This window comes from Neolamprologus brichardi, chromosome 10, assembly GCF_056152115.1.
Source record: "Neolamprologus brichardi isolate AB-2024 chromosome 10, ASM5615211v1, whole genome shotgun sequence".
Lineage (NCBI taxonomy): Eukaryota > Metazoa > Chordata > Actinopteri > Cichliformes > Cichlidae > Neolamprologus > Neolamprologus brichardi.
In genome coordinates, this window is record NC_142113.1 from 26,594,433 (window position 1) to 26,609,042 (window position 14,610).

At 38.6% G+C, this 14,610-nt stretch overlaps 1 protein-coding gene across 5 annotated transcripts in view; it reads right to left on the reverse strand.

Annotated features, from left to right (window-relative positions):
* The window catches only part of ncam1a (neural cell adhesion molecule 1a), a 263,949-nt gene that overhangs the window by 41,418 nt on the left and 207,921 nt on the right, over positions 1-14,610 (reverse strand). For all 5 annotated transcript variants that reach the window (XM_087847469.1, XM_087847467.1, XM_087847468.1 and 2 more), the window contains 4 exons: positions 10,385-10,535; positions 3,555-3,739; positions 2,746-2,842; positions 188-355 (listed from right to left, as the gene is read on the reverse strand). In XM_087847469.1, the coding sequence (XP_087703595.1) occupies positions 188-355; positions 2,746-2,842; positions 3,555-3,739; positions 10,385-10,535 (601 nt within the window). The remainder of the gene's footprint in view (positions 1-187; positions 356-2,745; positions 2,843-3,554; positions 3,740-10,384; positions 10,536-14,610) is intronic.

The following is a 14,610-nucleotide window of genomic DNA, read 5'->3' on the forward strand; positions in this document are numbered from 1 at the left end:
CTAAACCATACAGAGAAATCTTTGTCCCAGCAGTCATTTTCAATCTCCTGCTAATGGCTAAATGAGGCTATACGAGTCCTAAACTTCCATAATGGCATTTTTTGTAAAGGCTACCACTTCTACATGTGCTTGTTATACACAAGGAGGGATAATCCAGCAAATTTAGCTTACGTTATGACCGACTCACCATCCTCAACATCTTCCTCCTTGCCAGTCCAGTCCTGGCCAGGCAAACGCCATTCCACTCTATACTTGATAATTGGCACTCCACCCACTGAATCGGGCTCCTCAAACTTTACCACTGCTGTGCTTGAGAAAGGCTCCACTTGTTGAATTACAGGCGATGACGGCACCTCTGCAACGGCAAGCAGGGAAAATAATGTGTTAATACTTTTTTTTCAGTTTTCAAAAGCTTTTTAAAAAGCAAAAAAAAAAAAAAAAAATACAGCTTTTCATAAAATGCTTTTAGCTTCCATTGTGCACACTATGTTCTTTGCTCTGCTGCAGTGTGGGAAAAAAGAATAACAACAAAAAAAGGACTAATATTTAATTTTAGGAATCGGTTTGATTAATTTAAAATAGGTTTCAGAGCTTCATAAACTCTTCTTCAATCTACTAATTTGAAATCTAGCAGCAGCAGCAGCTCTTATCATCGCGGTTTTATATTTCTGGCTGTATTTGCATCTCTATCCTCTCTCTCTCCCTCTTTTCATGAAACTCATTTCAGCTTAATACAAAAATGTTACCATGCTGGAAAAGTGCTCACGTTGTGGCTAAACATAGGATGGCATTTACCCCAGTGCAATTTCAGTCCTCACTTGAGATAACAATCACACCCACCGCTGTGAGTACTATGACGAAGGTCCTCACTGACATCATCAGCATTAACTGTTTTCATTTGCTTTGTTATCAAACTTAAGAGAAAATGCTTCACATCCATTAATTAACAATTATGACACCAAGTTGCAGCCGTGCTAAGTCTGTGCCCGCTACTCAAAGTTTGCAGGGACAGTACAACTTCAGCTCATCCCTGGGATTGATTTAATAACAAAATGAAACTTTCCTCTGTGGACGATGTCATTCTGTTTTTAATCTTTCAGTGGGAAGCCTTTACGATGCTAATCAGTATAGTTCTGTGGTACACTGGTCTATTATTTGTGTCCCATGTAAATCACTGGTTAAAAAGTGACCGTTTCTTTTATTCTAGCCTTTTTGTTGCATGTTCATGTCAAGGTAAAACACCTAGATACAGAAAAATGATCAGGTCAATGCACAGAGTTTCACCTTACTGGAAAAAACCCACATGGATCCAGGGGGATGAAGTCTTTTGACTTTGCTGACATTGTAATACCTTTTTTACCAGCAATACCACCGCCGCCACATACTAAAATCCTGATTAAGATATGTGTTTAAACAATTATTCCACGTTATTATTAATTCATTTGTTTGGTGTAATGAAAATGAACGAAACAGGTTCACTAGCGAGGCTGAAGCACGTTAATCTTCTTTGATATCAATCTGCTGATAATTTAAAAAAAAAGCAAACTGGGATGACTATGTCACTGTCAAGAGGGATTAAACTAATTATAAGCTCATCTGCATGTGTCTGCACGCGTCCTGGATCTGCTTACCCAGTGATTTTTTTTAATGATGCCTTTTCTGGACTGAGTACCGTGGCTCAAATAGCTTCGTTTGGTCGAGCTTTTTGCCTCACATTACATGCAAAAATGTTCTCACGGACATAATTGCAGTGAAAAGGTGTGGAGACGTATTTACAGGGTTCTTTTTAGGATAAATCTGTTTGGAAGCAGTCACTTTAGGCATACAGACGAGTTATGCAGCAAATTACCAAAAATACCTCAAAAAGCCTACAGGATATTACACAATGTCAGCACAGGGTGTTACCATAATTAATCTGACCACCCTGCATTTAGACAAGGTCCTGAGCGACCTTCTACTTCTAATGGGTCCAAAGCAATTTGCATACCAAATGAAGCTAACGTGAGAAAATAAGACTTAAAGGGCAGTTCCGCTGTGATTTCAATTTTCTTCCATTGCCTGTCTAGCCTGTGCTCTGAGTGTCTCCAAGTCCTGGTTTGTTTTTCTTCCCTATTCATACTGCAGGATGCCTTTGTGCTTCCTCATACACAAACACAATGCCACTTTTCATTGTATCCAGGCAATACACGCATATCTTTGCTAGAACTCTTTTAATCATCTGAAGTCAATTCACACCATCCTGACTACACTTTCACAAGTAGATGCTTCAGATCTGCGCGCTGCTGCTCTAAATACAGACAAAGCAGATAAATTAGTTCATCATAAATTCTAAATCTTTCATCCATACTTCTCATTCATTACCACTTGTCTTGCATACAGCAGTGTTTCCATTTGTTCCTGTTCGGCTAGAACTTCTGATGGAGATTTTTTTATACCTTTGCTTCCTAAAGTAGCTTCTGATTGCATTTAGAAATTACTTTTACATTTTACTGATAAACTGATTGACCTTTCTCTTGGTTTTACTGGTGAGTTGTCAAACCATTTGCTTTTAGGTGGTTAGTTCCATATTGGGAATATGACTCTAAAATTCAGTCCATGGCAGTGGTTTGTGAAGTTCTTCTGCATAAAAGACACTGGCCAGCCAGGAAACGTGAAGTCTCGTCATTTTCAGTCTCGAGTGTTTCTTTTGTTTCCCCAAGACACTAAAATTTTCTCCTAAATGGGAGTAGTTTCTGGTTAACAAACCTGCTTGGATAAGAAGGAATTCCTTGGATTCAGAACCCATCACATTGGTCGCTGTGCAGTTGTAACTGCCAAAGTCGTTTTGAGAATCAGGGGTAATCTAAAAGACAAAAAGAGACAAAAACACAGAGAAATATCAGGTTATGTCAAGTTTTTGGATGTGAACAAAAAAAAAAGAAAGAAAAAAAGACTCTGACTATATGCATGAACTTAAACACAGTGTAGATCATTAGGGTGTAGTCTCACTTAATGCTTTTCTGCTATTTAGCATTTGTGTTAGATCTGGAGCCTGGTTGGTATGCAGATGCACAGATTTCTTGATTTTAATCATTACCCATTGGTTCATTAACACAGTGTCTAGCAGTTGAGTGTGCTCAATACTAGGCCTATAATTACAGTCCATTTAAAGTTGGTCTGGAACTACTTGTTAGCTTTTAATGCAATCTTTCACGTTACTCTTTAATCTCACTGAAACAGTGGCTTATATTAGCCACAATTCATTCTTGTGTAACAAACAGAAAGCCTTTTGTGAGCTACGACTCTGTTTTTTTGTGTGTGCGTTTTTGGATACTTCTCAAAAACAATTAAAAAAAATAATTGAAAAGGGTTTGCTTGGGAATCAGCAAGTAAAACTATAAAAAAAAATAAGTAGAACACAACCTAATCTAATGGCTTGATGTGTATCTGTGCAGTAACTGGAGCTGCGTTCTAAGTAATCTGCCAAAATATGTCAAATATACAGAGCATGTTTGTGTGTTTTGTGCCTCTTTATGTCAGTAGAAATCAGCATTAAGAAGACAGATGCAGCACACCTCAAGGTAGCTGACGGATGGTGTGTTATAGATCTTCATGTTAGTGCTGTTGGCAGTGGGCAGCTGGAAGCCGTCTCTGAACCAAACCACCGAGGCTCCGGGATGAGCCTCCACCTCACAACTGATGTTGGCCGGGTTTCCCTCCCATGTATATACTGTCACCGAACCCAGGATCTTTGGAGTATCTGAAGGAACAGACAGGGGAGTGAGGATGCTTGAAACAGATAAGCAGATTGTCAAAGGTTTACTGAAATTACTCGGTGGAAATAAACTGAATCTGACTAGTTAAAGAAAAAACTCTTATGGTTGGCCAAATTTATGCAGATTACTGACAAACCCGTGGAAAAAACTCCTTTACTACACATGTGATGCATTATTAGGTAGTGCAGAAAGTAGTACTGGATACTCAATGGGGAGAAAAACAAAGGAACAAACATTAACATTAAACATTAACAGTAACAAAGGAAGACATTCTGGGTGATATAGGATTCATCAAACAGCACAATAATGACCCAAAATATCTGCAAGATGAAACAGCCAAGATGTAAATACTGCATATAATCAGCTGTATGTGAGTAAAACGTTCACTTTTACAGCAGTCTAAATTGAACCCAACAGGAATCTGCTTGTAAAAAGCAGCACTGATTTTTAAGTATGTGCGGTATAATAAAAACGCCAAGCTCTGTTGAAAAGTCTAAAGGACAGAACGGTATCAGTCAGTTGGATATGGCCATTATATCTTGTCACGAATGGCAGTATTTCCTTTCATCCTTGAAGCTCTTCTCCACATTTCTAGCAGCTTTAATCAAGGCTACCAGTAGAAATACTCGATTTAGAATTCATGGCAGCAGAAAAAAGACATGTAAAACACACTCACTACGGAAAAGAAAGCACTCGTGGCAATGGTGACAAAAGCTACAGTTGTACAGAATGGTAAACAGATGCTAAATGAATTCTAATGCTTTAGTTGTGATCTATAAATTTTTACGGTATGCATTTATGTTTTACAGCCAACTTGTGCTGGTTTTATAAGACATGAAAATGCTTCAGAGTTTATGAATGTGTTACAAATAAAAAAACAACAACATTATAACTAATAATTATAAATTAGCACAACCAATTAGTTTAAAGAAATAGCACTGCTCGGGTTTGATGACCAGATTATTTTTCTTTGATTTCTTTAATCTTGTATGTGCCTGTAGCATACTTATGGATTATGCAGCAAAAATCAAATAAACGACTGAAACAAGCAACAGTTTGACCAAGCTATTTTCACTTCCTACCTGAAATGAGTTGATCCCATACAGCCAAACCTGTTACACTGCACCCCAATTTTTGACAGGAAAACAGACAAGTAAGAGTAAATGTAACGGTAAAGTTAATTAATTCTTCCCTTCATTGTTTCCTTTTAAAATCTCCTGCTCAAATCACAGAGCATTGACTTTAAATTCGGTGAAGTATGCTTTGCTTCACGAGTGTCGTAAAATGCAGTGGACCCTGACACTGCCAGGGCTTTACTTCTGACCCTAGATCCTTTAAAAGTCTGCAGCATGCTGCGGCTGGGATTGATGGACAAGGCTGAGTCAATAGATGTTCCATCTCCTGCAGCTCTGATTAGATTCTCACTCTTTCTGTCAGTGCTGCTTTTGGTCTCATTGACTCTATAGGGCCTGCGACCTGCCTGTTTGATTTCTGCAGGCTGCTAGCCTGGTATAGGTGAACATAGGAGGAATGCATCTGCCACATAGGGTTCATACATATCAAGTAGACTGCATAGAGCTCATGTATATTAAATAGATTGCACAGTGCTCATAATGATATCCTATAACAAAGTGCATACAAATGCTATAGTTATACAAAAATGATGACAGCGTCACATTTGTACGACTAGTACATTCATACAAAAGTGGCAGCAACAGCAATACTTACTAGAGATGGACCGATCCGATATTATGTATCGGTATCAGTCCGATACTGACCCAAATTACTGGATCGGATATCGGCGAGAAATAAAAAATGTAATCCGATCCATTAAATATCAAAAAAGCACCTCACAAAACTTGCTACGTAGCACGTCGCAGCAGTATGCGTCACGTGATAGAGCCGCTGTGTGTATTTGTAGCCTTGCTAGCAAACCAGCATTTCATCACAGAGGAAGTTTTCCCAGAGAGAAGTAAAGCAAGTGTGTAAGTTCATCTCTGAATGTTTGTAAAGCATTCCCACCTTAAGCTTAACAACAGATATATGGAGCGACTGCCTCTCTCTCTCTCTCTCTCTCTCTCCTGCTGCTACTTCAATCGTGAAACTGCTTAATGATCAGCTGATCGGCTTTTCTGTCGAGAGTCCATCTCTCTTCTTAGTTTTTGGCCCACTTCTCACCAGAAAGAGGAAACCAGCGGCTGAACAACAGCAGCACTATTCAGCTTGATAAGCTGTTGTTAGAATTTATTTAATATTACTTTCTAGACCAGGATCCTTTTCTATGTAGCTGACGGTAACTGTGCAGGGGCGGATCTAGCAAAGTTTAGCCAGGGGGGCCGATAGGGCATGAACAGGGAAAAGGGGGCACAAAGACATACTTTTCTTTCTTATTCTCATTTAAAATGTCTAGCTTTTAATAAATAATTATCTGACTCTTACACCCAAAGTTTTAATCTGATGTAAAATATATAGAAGTCCATTAATGTATATAGTAACTGTTGAGTCTAATATACCCTAGTAAGCTATACTACTTTTTCCTTTGGGAAGATACCATCTGTGCAGTCTGCAATTCTGTTTAAGAAAGATGTTGAATCTATTTAATTATTCTTCAAAAATAATTTCTTTCTGTGCATCCCCCTGCATCAAATTAAATTTGATTACATCGATTAAGCATCATGAGCTGGAGAGTGGGGGGTGGTTCCCTATTTTTTTTTTTGCTGGGAGTTTGCAACCCTATTAGTTAGGTTGCTTGATATTTCTGCTAAGTACTCTTTAAAATACCAGAATAGGGAGGATGGAGCAGGTTTACGTTTATTAGATTGATCAGTATTGCTGAACTATGAAATATTTTGGGCACAGTGTATTTTTTACATACAGGTATAACAGAATAGCTTTAGTGTTGTTATTTATTTAAACTTGAGTATAAACTTATACAAAATGCAGCAAGATATTAAAAAAACGTTTTATTGATTAAAAAACACACTATATCAGATTCATATCGGTATCGGCAGATATCCAAATTTATGATATTGGTATCGGACATAAAAAAGTGGTATCGTGCCATCTCTAATACTTACTACACATAATATTACTATTAGAAGGAATTTAGTCTTTTTTAGTGGAACACTGAAATAATACTCCATAAAACTCCCAACCAAAAAACCCTAAACTGTTTTACATTCAAAGTGTTTCCTGTTCAGCTTCTTTGGGGAATTAAGTATGAATTAGTTTTTCTTTCTCTCATTGATTTGTCAGTTTCATACAATATGTAATCAATATCAGTATCGCAGAAAGAAATGCTGTCATATGTAGGTGAATTAGCTTGTCTTTGGCTATCAGGACATCCTAGCACAGAACTACAAGCACCTAACAATGGCTCTGTGCAGCCTCAATACTAAAATATCACCATGCGTGCTGATATTCAGCTGTTAACAACCGCAGGGGGGGGGGGGGGAAGCCATGCATAAGTCTGTCATAAAAAGCAAAATCTAGAGTTACAATTTCTAATTCTCCATCCAGCAGGACTAGGAGAATCAGAAAGAGTATGTAACAGGTGACCTGCTTGGAGCTCAAACAGTGTTTTCATTAGACATGTTCATGTTTAACAAACTTCAACCTCTGACAAAATGGAAGTCAAACAGAAAGGACATTAACACTTTCCTATCAGTCCTTCAGGAACAAACCTAGACATGCTCAGCCTAGCTAATGGGATCATGTTGCGAGGCAGATAGGAACTTCCATGCTTCGATAACGTCTCCGTTGTGTGAGTGGGTGAGCGGTGATAGAGGGGACAGTGAGTGAGAGCTGTGCTCACGACAAAGCACCTTTTCTTATCGATAATTGCTTGGCAACAGTAAATCAGCTACCTGATAATTTGATGATTACTCTAGCAAGCCCTTAAACATCTCTATCAATGCTGAATTGTGATTATATCTCTAAGCAAATTACAAGCGCACTGAGCACAGGAGCATATTAATCCAATTAGGCATCCATTGGCCTTATTTCCCTCTCTCATTCTCTCTCTATCTTTTTTTTTTTTTTGTTAATTAAGTAACATTTGATAGGCGTCAAAATGAGATCAAGTATAATTTTATACACATCAAAGCACTAGTTTATAGTTTGGTGCTGATGGAGCATTAAACCATCACCAGGGTACATACACTGTACTATTAGGGTCATTCTGTTTTTTCTTGGTGCTGTAGCACACTGGAGCTTTGTTGTGTCTATAAAAAAAAAAACAACTTGTTGAAATTGCAATTCTCTTGGTGCACCGCCCTAAAGATCAAAAGGGCCAACAGTCTCGCACTGTTGACCCTTACTTGGAGTGTCACAGACTCTCACGGTTGACCAGCTGCAGAAAGTACAATTTAGGCTTTACAGCATTTCTTGCAAGCTTCAAAGAACGTGTCCAGTCCTGCAAAGACAGATGTGAAAAATGCCCACAATTAAGATCCAGAAACAGTTTTATCTAACTTATTTTTAGTCCTAGGTGAAACAACGTCAGCTACACTATGGAGTATATTCAAATACTGTTGCTCAAAAATAAATGGAAGTTTAAAATCTGCTGTGTACCCCTGAGTGTACCTTTAGACTGGTACCATGCCAAGATGGATGATGAATGTTAACTCTCCATCAAAGGTAATGTGACTGTCCCTGATGGGCTGAGACAAATGCAACCATATGACAGAAGGAAGATGCTGAAAAATGACCAAACTTCAGTCGAGAGAACATCTGAGATGATCTATCCACAACACGAGGTTAGTCATTGATATGCTGCTGTGCGCTCTGGATGATTCTAAACTGAAATCTTAGTTCGTCTCTGATTGATTCTTCGTGTGTGGCAAACTGTGAGCCAATGGGCTGTAGCTACATTGTAAGGTTTTAAAAACTGAGCTTTAAGGGACATGAGTAGTGCTAATGGAAAGCCAGAGAGGCTGACAATGACCATAGATTGTTTTTAGAGGCTTCGTCATATCAAATAAAAGAAGATACATATTAAAAAGACATCAGTAAGAACTAGGATCCAAAAGCAGGGTTGATACCTGATTACTTAACAAGCTAATACTAAAACTGGACTGCACCAGTGATGATTGAGAGAGAGCTCTAAGAGTTGTTTTTAATTACCTGTAAGTGCTGTAGTACATTTAAAAACACTTACGACACAATGTTATAAGAATATTCTTTTAAATTTAGACATATGGAAGTTTGCTTTTGTTTCTTTTGTGCTGTTAAGTCATTTTTGATGCATCAGCTAATTTGAGAATGGGCTTGAAGATGATACCCTCACCCTTAAGGACTTTAACTGATCTTGTTACTATCTGTGATAACATTGGTCACCTTTCTCACTCACTATGTGCTAACAGACCTCTCCGCATTGAATCATACTTGTTATTAATCTCCGGCTCTCTTCCACAGCATGTCCTTTACCCCGTCTTCCTTCTCTCACCCCAACCGGTCGCAGCAGATGGCCCCGCCCCTCCCTGAACCTGGTTGTGTAGGAGGTTCCTTCCTGCCAAAACTGAGTTTTTCCTTCCCACTGTCGCCAAAGTGCTTGCTCATAGGGGGTCATATGATTGTTGGGTTTTTCTCTGTATGTATTATTGTAGGGTCTACCTTACAAAATAAAGTGCCTTGAGGCGACTGTTGTTGTGATTTGCCGCTATATAAATAAAACTGAATTGAAATGAAAATTGATACTGTCAACCAACAGCTTGGTATAAATGAAATAATAATGAAGTAATGTTAGACAAACCAAGCACAGTTTATCTAATGTTTGCTACACCTGACAGCACACATTTCCTCTTTAATGTCTGAATGCTTTTCTATCCTCTCTTTGTGAAACCAGCTCAAGGTTTTGGTGTCACACTGAGACCTTCCATCTACAGACACCTTTTCGAATAAGCATTAAACATGCATATGAGGGGAAATATCTGCGGAAGATGAGAAAAAGATTTCCACATGCAAGGCAGCCACGAGGCAGCAGTGGTTTAAATCGATGTCATGAGTATCAAGTTATTCTTGACTGGAGAGACATGCTCTCTTGCTCTTACTGTTAAATTGCTAGTGCTATAGATTGCCTTGCCTACAGCTAAAACCATCAGCAAAAGAACAAAACCCGAGAAAGTTCTCTAGGTGCTGTCAGAAACCATTTTTGGAGACAGAGAAAAAAAAGATCCAACGTCTGAGCACAGACAGAAGTCGAAAAAAAGCATCTGGGCTCCATATATGGAAAGAAATGAATTACTGCAGGAACAAACTGACCTTCACTGCCTGATAAATCAGTATACTGTATCACAGTTAACAGATTTTTGTAATTTAACAATAGAAACTAACACTTTTAACATGCTCTTTGAAGACTGTTTTTTTGGCTGATGCAACAACTTATAAAAGATAAATGTAGCAACAGAGTTTCTGTAAAAGAATTCTTTTAGACACTACTCCTCCCCCGTTTCCAACAGACTAAAATGAAATGTTAAAACGATGACATTTTATTAAGCAGATGTCAGCAGCAACGGCAGCTCTTATCACTTTCATATTTGTACATATAACAGTGCAAACTTATGGTTATCTGTGTTGACAGCAAAGATAAACCAGTGGAGCGTGCGGCCAGGCACAGTTTTGTGACTTACAGCGGACTTCCAGGTACATGTGCCGGGCGTCCTGGCCGATGGAGTTGCTGGCGGTGCAGAGGTACTGTCCAGCATATGTGAACTGGACATTTTTCAAGGTGAGAGAGGACACCCGCGCATGACTGCGCACCACCACATTTCTATCAACGCTCTATAAAGAAGAAGAGAAAGAAATTATTCTCACTCATAAAGCAGATAGTTTTATATAACACAGGGCTAAAGGATCAGTCTGTATTTGTTGTTTTGCTAGCACAAATGGAACAAATGAGTAGAAGATAAAGTGGGAACTATAAACTGAGAAAGCAAGAGTTAAAAAAAATGTAAGAAAATGTGACAACGGACTGACAGGTGAGCCATGTGAACTGCAGTGCAGAAATACCACAAGAACAGCAGGATGGAGACAACATAAAAGCAACAACTGCAATGAACTCTTCTGAGAGAGAATTTAGTATTCCTTGGATGCTATTAGCTGATAAGGCTAAATTTATTCTATGTTTTTTTGTGAGTGTGAAGTGAGTGCCACAGGAGCAAACAAATCCTTCCTTTAAATCCTAAAAAAAAAATAACGTTAGTTGTGAAAATCTTACAAATATGCTGCTAAAATTTATTCTTTTCTCATATATATATATATATATATATATGTATATATATATATATATAAAAACAGCAAAAGACTGGACATCCTGGTGTCTGAAAAACTATTGCTGGGATAACTATTAAACCAGCGTCAGAGCCCTGGCTAATAACCTGCAAACTCGATTGCTGTCCTTACCATTTAGCAGTCTGGTTGCAGGGTTACAGGCAGTCTAACTGCACTTTTAACAAACAGCTTGTTAAATCTGGTTTGTATTTGTATTAAGAGATCACATTTATTAGCCTGCCTACTGAGCTAATACTGCTATTCCAAGCATGTGTTATGCCTTAGAGTGATCTCTTAACAGCTGTGCAGCTGACATCAAAAGTGGCCCAACGACCTCACTTGTTTTTTTTAACAATTGCAGTGGATCCTAGCTTTGTCTCTGTTGTGCATCTAACCTGATGCAAATACAGGCCCAAAGCAGAGGGGGGCTTCAAGTTCTGCACCGTTTTGCGAAGACAAAAAGTATATTTGTTTTGAAATCGCATGGTGAAAGTCAGTAGGTGAAAAAACCAACATTGGTAATAAAGAGAAGCCCTATGAAATGATTAATAAAACTGCAAGCCTATAAAACCCATGGCTGTTAAACCAACCTGTAACAGTTTATCTTTCCTTTGGGGGACACAGGCGACACAAAAAGGAGATACACATCTTCGTTCTAGGTGCCATAGTATTCGCTTTTTATTTTATGCATTCAAGCTAGAGCTTCGGCGTGCAAAGCTCTGGCCGGTAAACTAGAATATAGATGTAGTATATAACCGAGTCATATTTGTTGTGTAAGTATTACGTCAAAAACAGCTTTTCTTTGCAGAGCAGGGTGACGCAGATGTGGCAGAAATATTTCTGCTGTTTACTGAAGATCTGAGGGAGTGTCCTGGAACATTTTGAAAGGGCAGCATTAATCATGTCTTACTGCAGTAACACAGGAAAGAGCTGTACTGGGCACACTGCTGGAATATAAACAGGAAAAAAGGTTAATAGAGAATAATGCTTTAATAATACAGCACAGGTAGAAGGGAGAGGGGAGACCTTTGAACAGGATTCATTCATTAACCAAATCATTTTAATTACAAAAATGAATTATGGTGGTAGACTTGTAAGGGGATGTATGGACAGGATTTTTTCAGTGTCTTGTATTTTGCAGTCACGGCTGATTTGATCTGCAGAGCAAATCTTTGTACACGTGTTTTGCTTGTCGTACATTCTGTCCAGCAAGTGTTACATGAAGAGGGAGACTGTCAGGCATAACATGCACAGGCTCTGTCTGTGTATTCATTAGATGTAGATCTGCTATTCTCAGCAATCACGGTCCAAGAGCCATTTATGCTTTATCTTCCCAAAACACTAAAACGATGTTAGCGCTGTATTAATAACACGCCGAAATTTTATAACCACCTCCTCCTTTGAAAAAAAAAAATGAGGCAGTTTAGGCAGCTAAAAATAGAACTTTTTAACAAAGCAGAGGTCGGCGAGCTGAGCCAACAGTTTTAAAAAAAATGAACTCTACTACATCAAGAATTCAGCTCATGATTAACTGTCTCCCAATTTGGTATCAGGATCCTTTAACACAACGTGGCACATGAAGATATATATTTGTGGAGAACACCTGAAGGACAGGACAAACCTGTGCCTCCTCCAAAAATTTAACTTTGAAACTACTGGGAGTGGTCCTTGTCAACTTTAATTTCTAGAATGTTGATTTATGGAGCACCCTGATGGCCCAGGGGTTTAAGGAACAGAACATGAATATACAAAGGGGTAGGCTATTCATAATTTTAATCCAGCCTGGGACTTGTGTTGCTTGCTTATCATTCCCCATCTATTTCTGTCCTTAATTCTTTTAATTTCTCCACTGTCAAATCTTTCATCAAGGAGAAGTATACCAAGAAAACTAAGTGCAATTTCTCTACTTGGCATTCTCAAGCCCTCCGAAGTGTTGAGGCGGGAAAAAGGTTACGATTTTAAGGCGACGGTTAACAAAAGGCAAGTGGTAAATAGAGTTCTATTAAACCATTTCCTTTATCTATAATTGTCTTTACTTAACATGCACCGAGTTGCTAAAAGAAAAACAAGCAGGCAACAACATGGTCATATGATCTTCTTATGAGTTGAAAATCAGTCAGTAGGCAGGTTATAATAATCAGACTTTTATCTGGTTTAAGTGTCAAACTGTCTCCCAAAGTGCACTTCTTAATGAAATAAAGATAAAGTGAAAGGGTTTTGCTGTTGTCCTTAGCATAATTTCACCTTTCATGTTCGATTGTCTTCTATGACTAATTGTTTAATGACTGCTTTTTAGGGTTGCTGATTAACACCTGTCAGCTTGGTTCACCTAACGTCCGATGAAAGCAAGGCCGACGCTATTACTGAAGATCTGTTCGATCCATTCTGTGCTGCAATAAGTACATTCGCTGACAGCTGACTTTCTGTGTAGGCCTACAAGAAAAATACTTAATGGGCTCGTTTGTTCACGTCTAACTCTATGGCTTTATTCTTGGAATTTATTGAAGTAGTCTGCATGATTCACAGTTCAAAGTACCTGGGCCTAGGTGCAGCCCCTCAGTCTAAAACAGGCAAATGTAGATCTCTTACTCCTCCCTTTAGGATAGCTTTCTTCATATAGGTCTTTGCATAGGTCTGTGCTTAGGAATAGCTGCTCTCACTGACATCATACAAAGCCAAAAAAAGCTTCTTTCAACTGAGATGCAGTCTTTAGCCTTACCTCTTTGCTCACATGTATTCCTACATAACACTGAACTCTTTAATTTAACTTAAGGCATCTTTCATATGATCGTCAAGTCCAGCAATAACAGTAAAATAGCTCAAAAGATCTTATGTACAACATGAAATTCAACATGTAAATACTGGAAGCAAGCAAAAGCATCAGGAAATCACCAGAACAAAGTAATAGCAACAATAAAAAACACCAAAGAAGTAGTCTTTAATTGAACTTCTGTAATGAAGTGCACAGTCAAGGATGTCAAGTACTGAAAAATCTGTAGTGACCCTTGGATTAGACTGGGCTCAGAGAGGTAAGAAAAAATGTGAAAGTGCTCCCGCTAAAACATAAAAGCATAGGTCACAGCAATAGATCCATAAAATGCAACTTAAAACCCAGTCAACAGCCCAACAAGGTGACGTGATTATTGTCACATGCTGGGATGAGGCGATGTTAAACAGGCGTGTGGAATTCGATAGTTTAAAAAAACGTCGCAGCATTACATCAGCAGGAAATGAGTGCCATGAATGATTGAAGCAAGTTATTGAAGCCAGTTAGGACAAACTTGTCAAAACTCTGAATCTGTGTGTTATGGGTGCTGAATATGACAGTTAATTCTTAGCTTGGTTCCTTGTCACACATGTGTGGCAGTGGTGAGTGAAGTGAGCTGATTGTACGGTGTCAGTTCTGTCCAAAGGTAGTAATTGTTTTTGCAGCAGGCCAAGAGTTTGCATGTTTTTCTTTTGTGCCAAACAACAGAACAAGAAGCTCAAGTGCTTCGGGATTTTTTAAAAATGCAAACACACCCTTACCCTGTAAAAATGCTTGTTAATGCCATTCTAAGAGTTCTACCTAAACATGAGCCTTAAA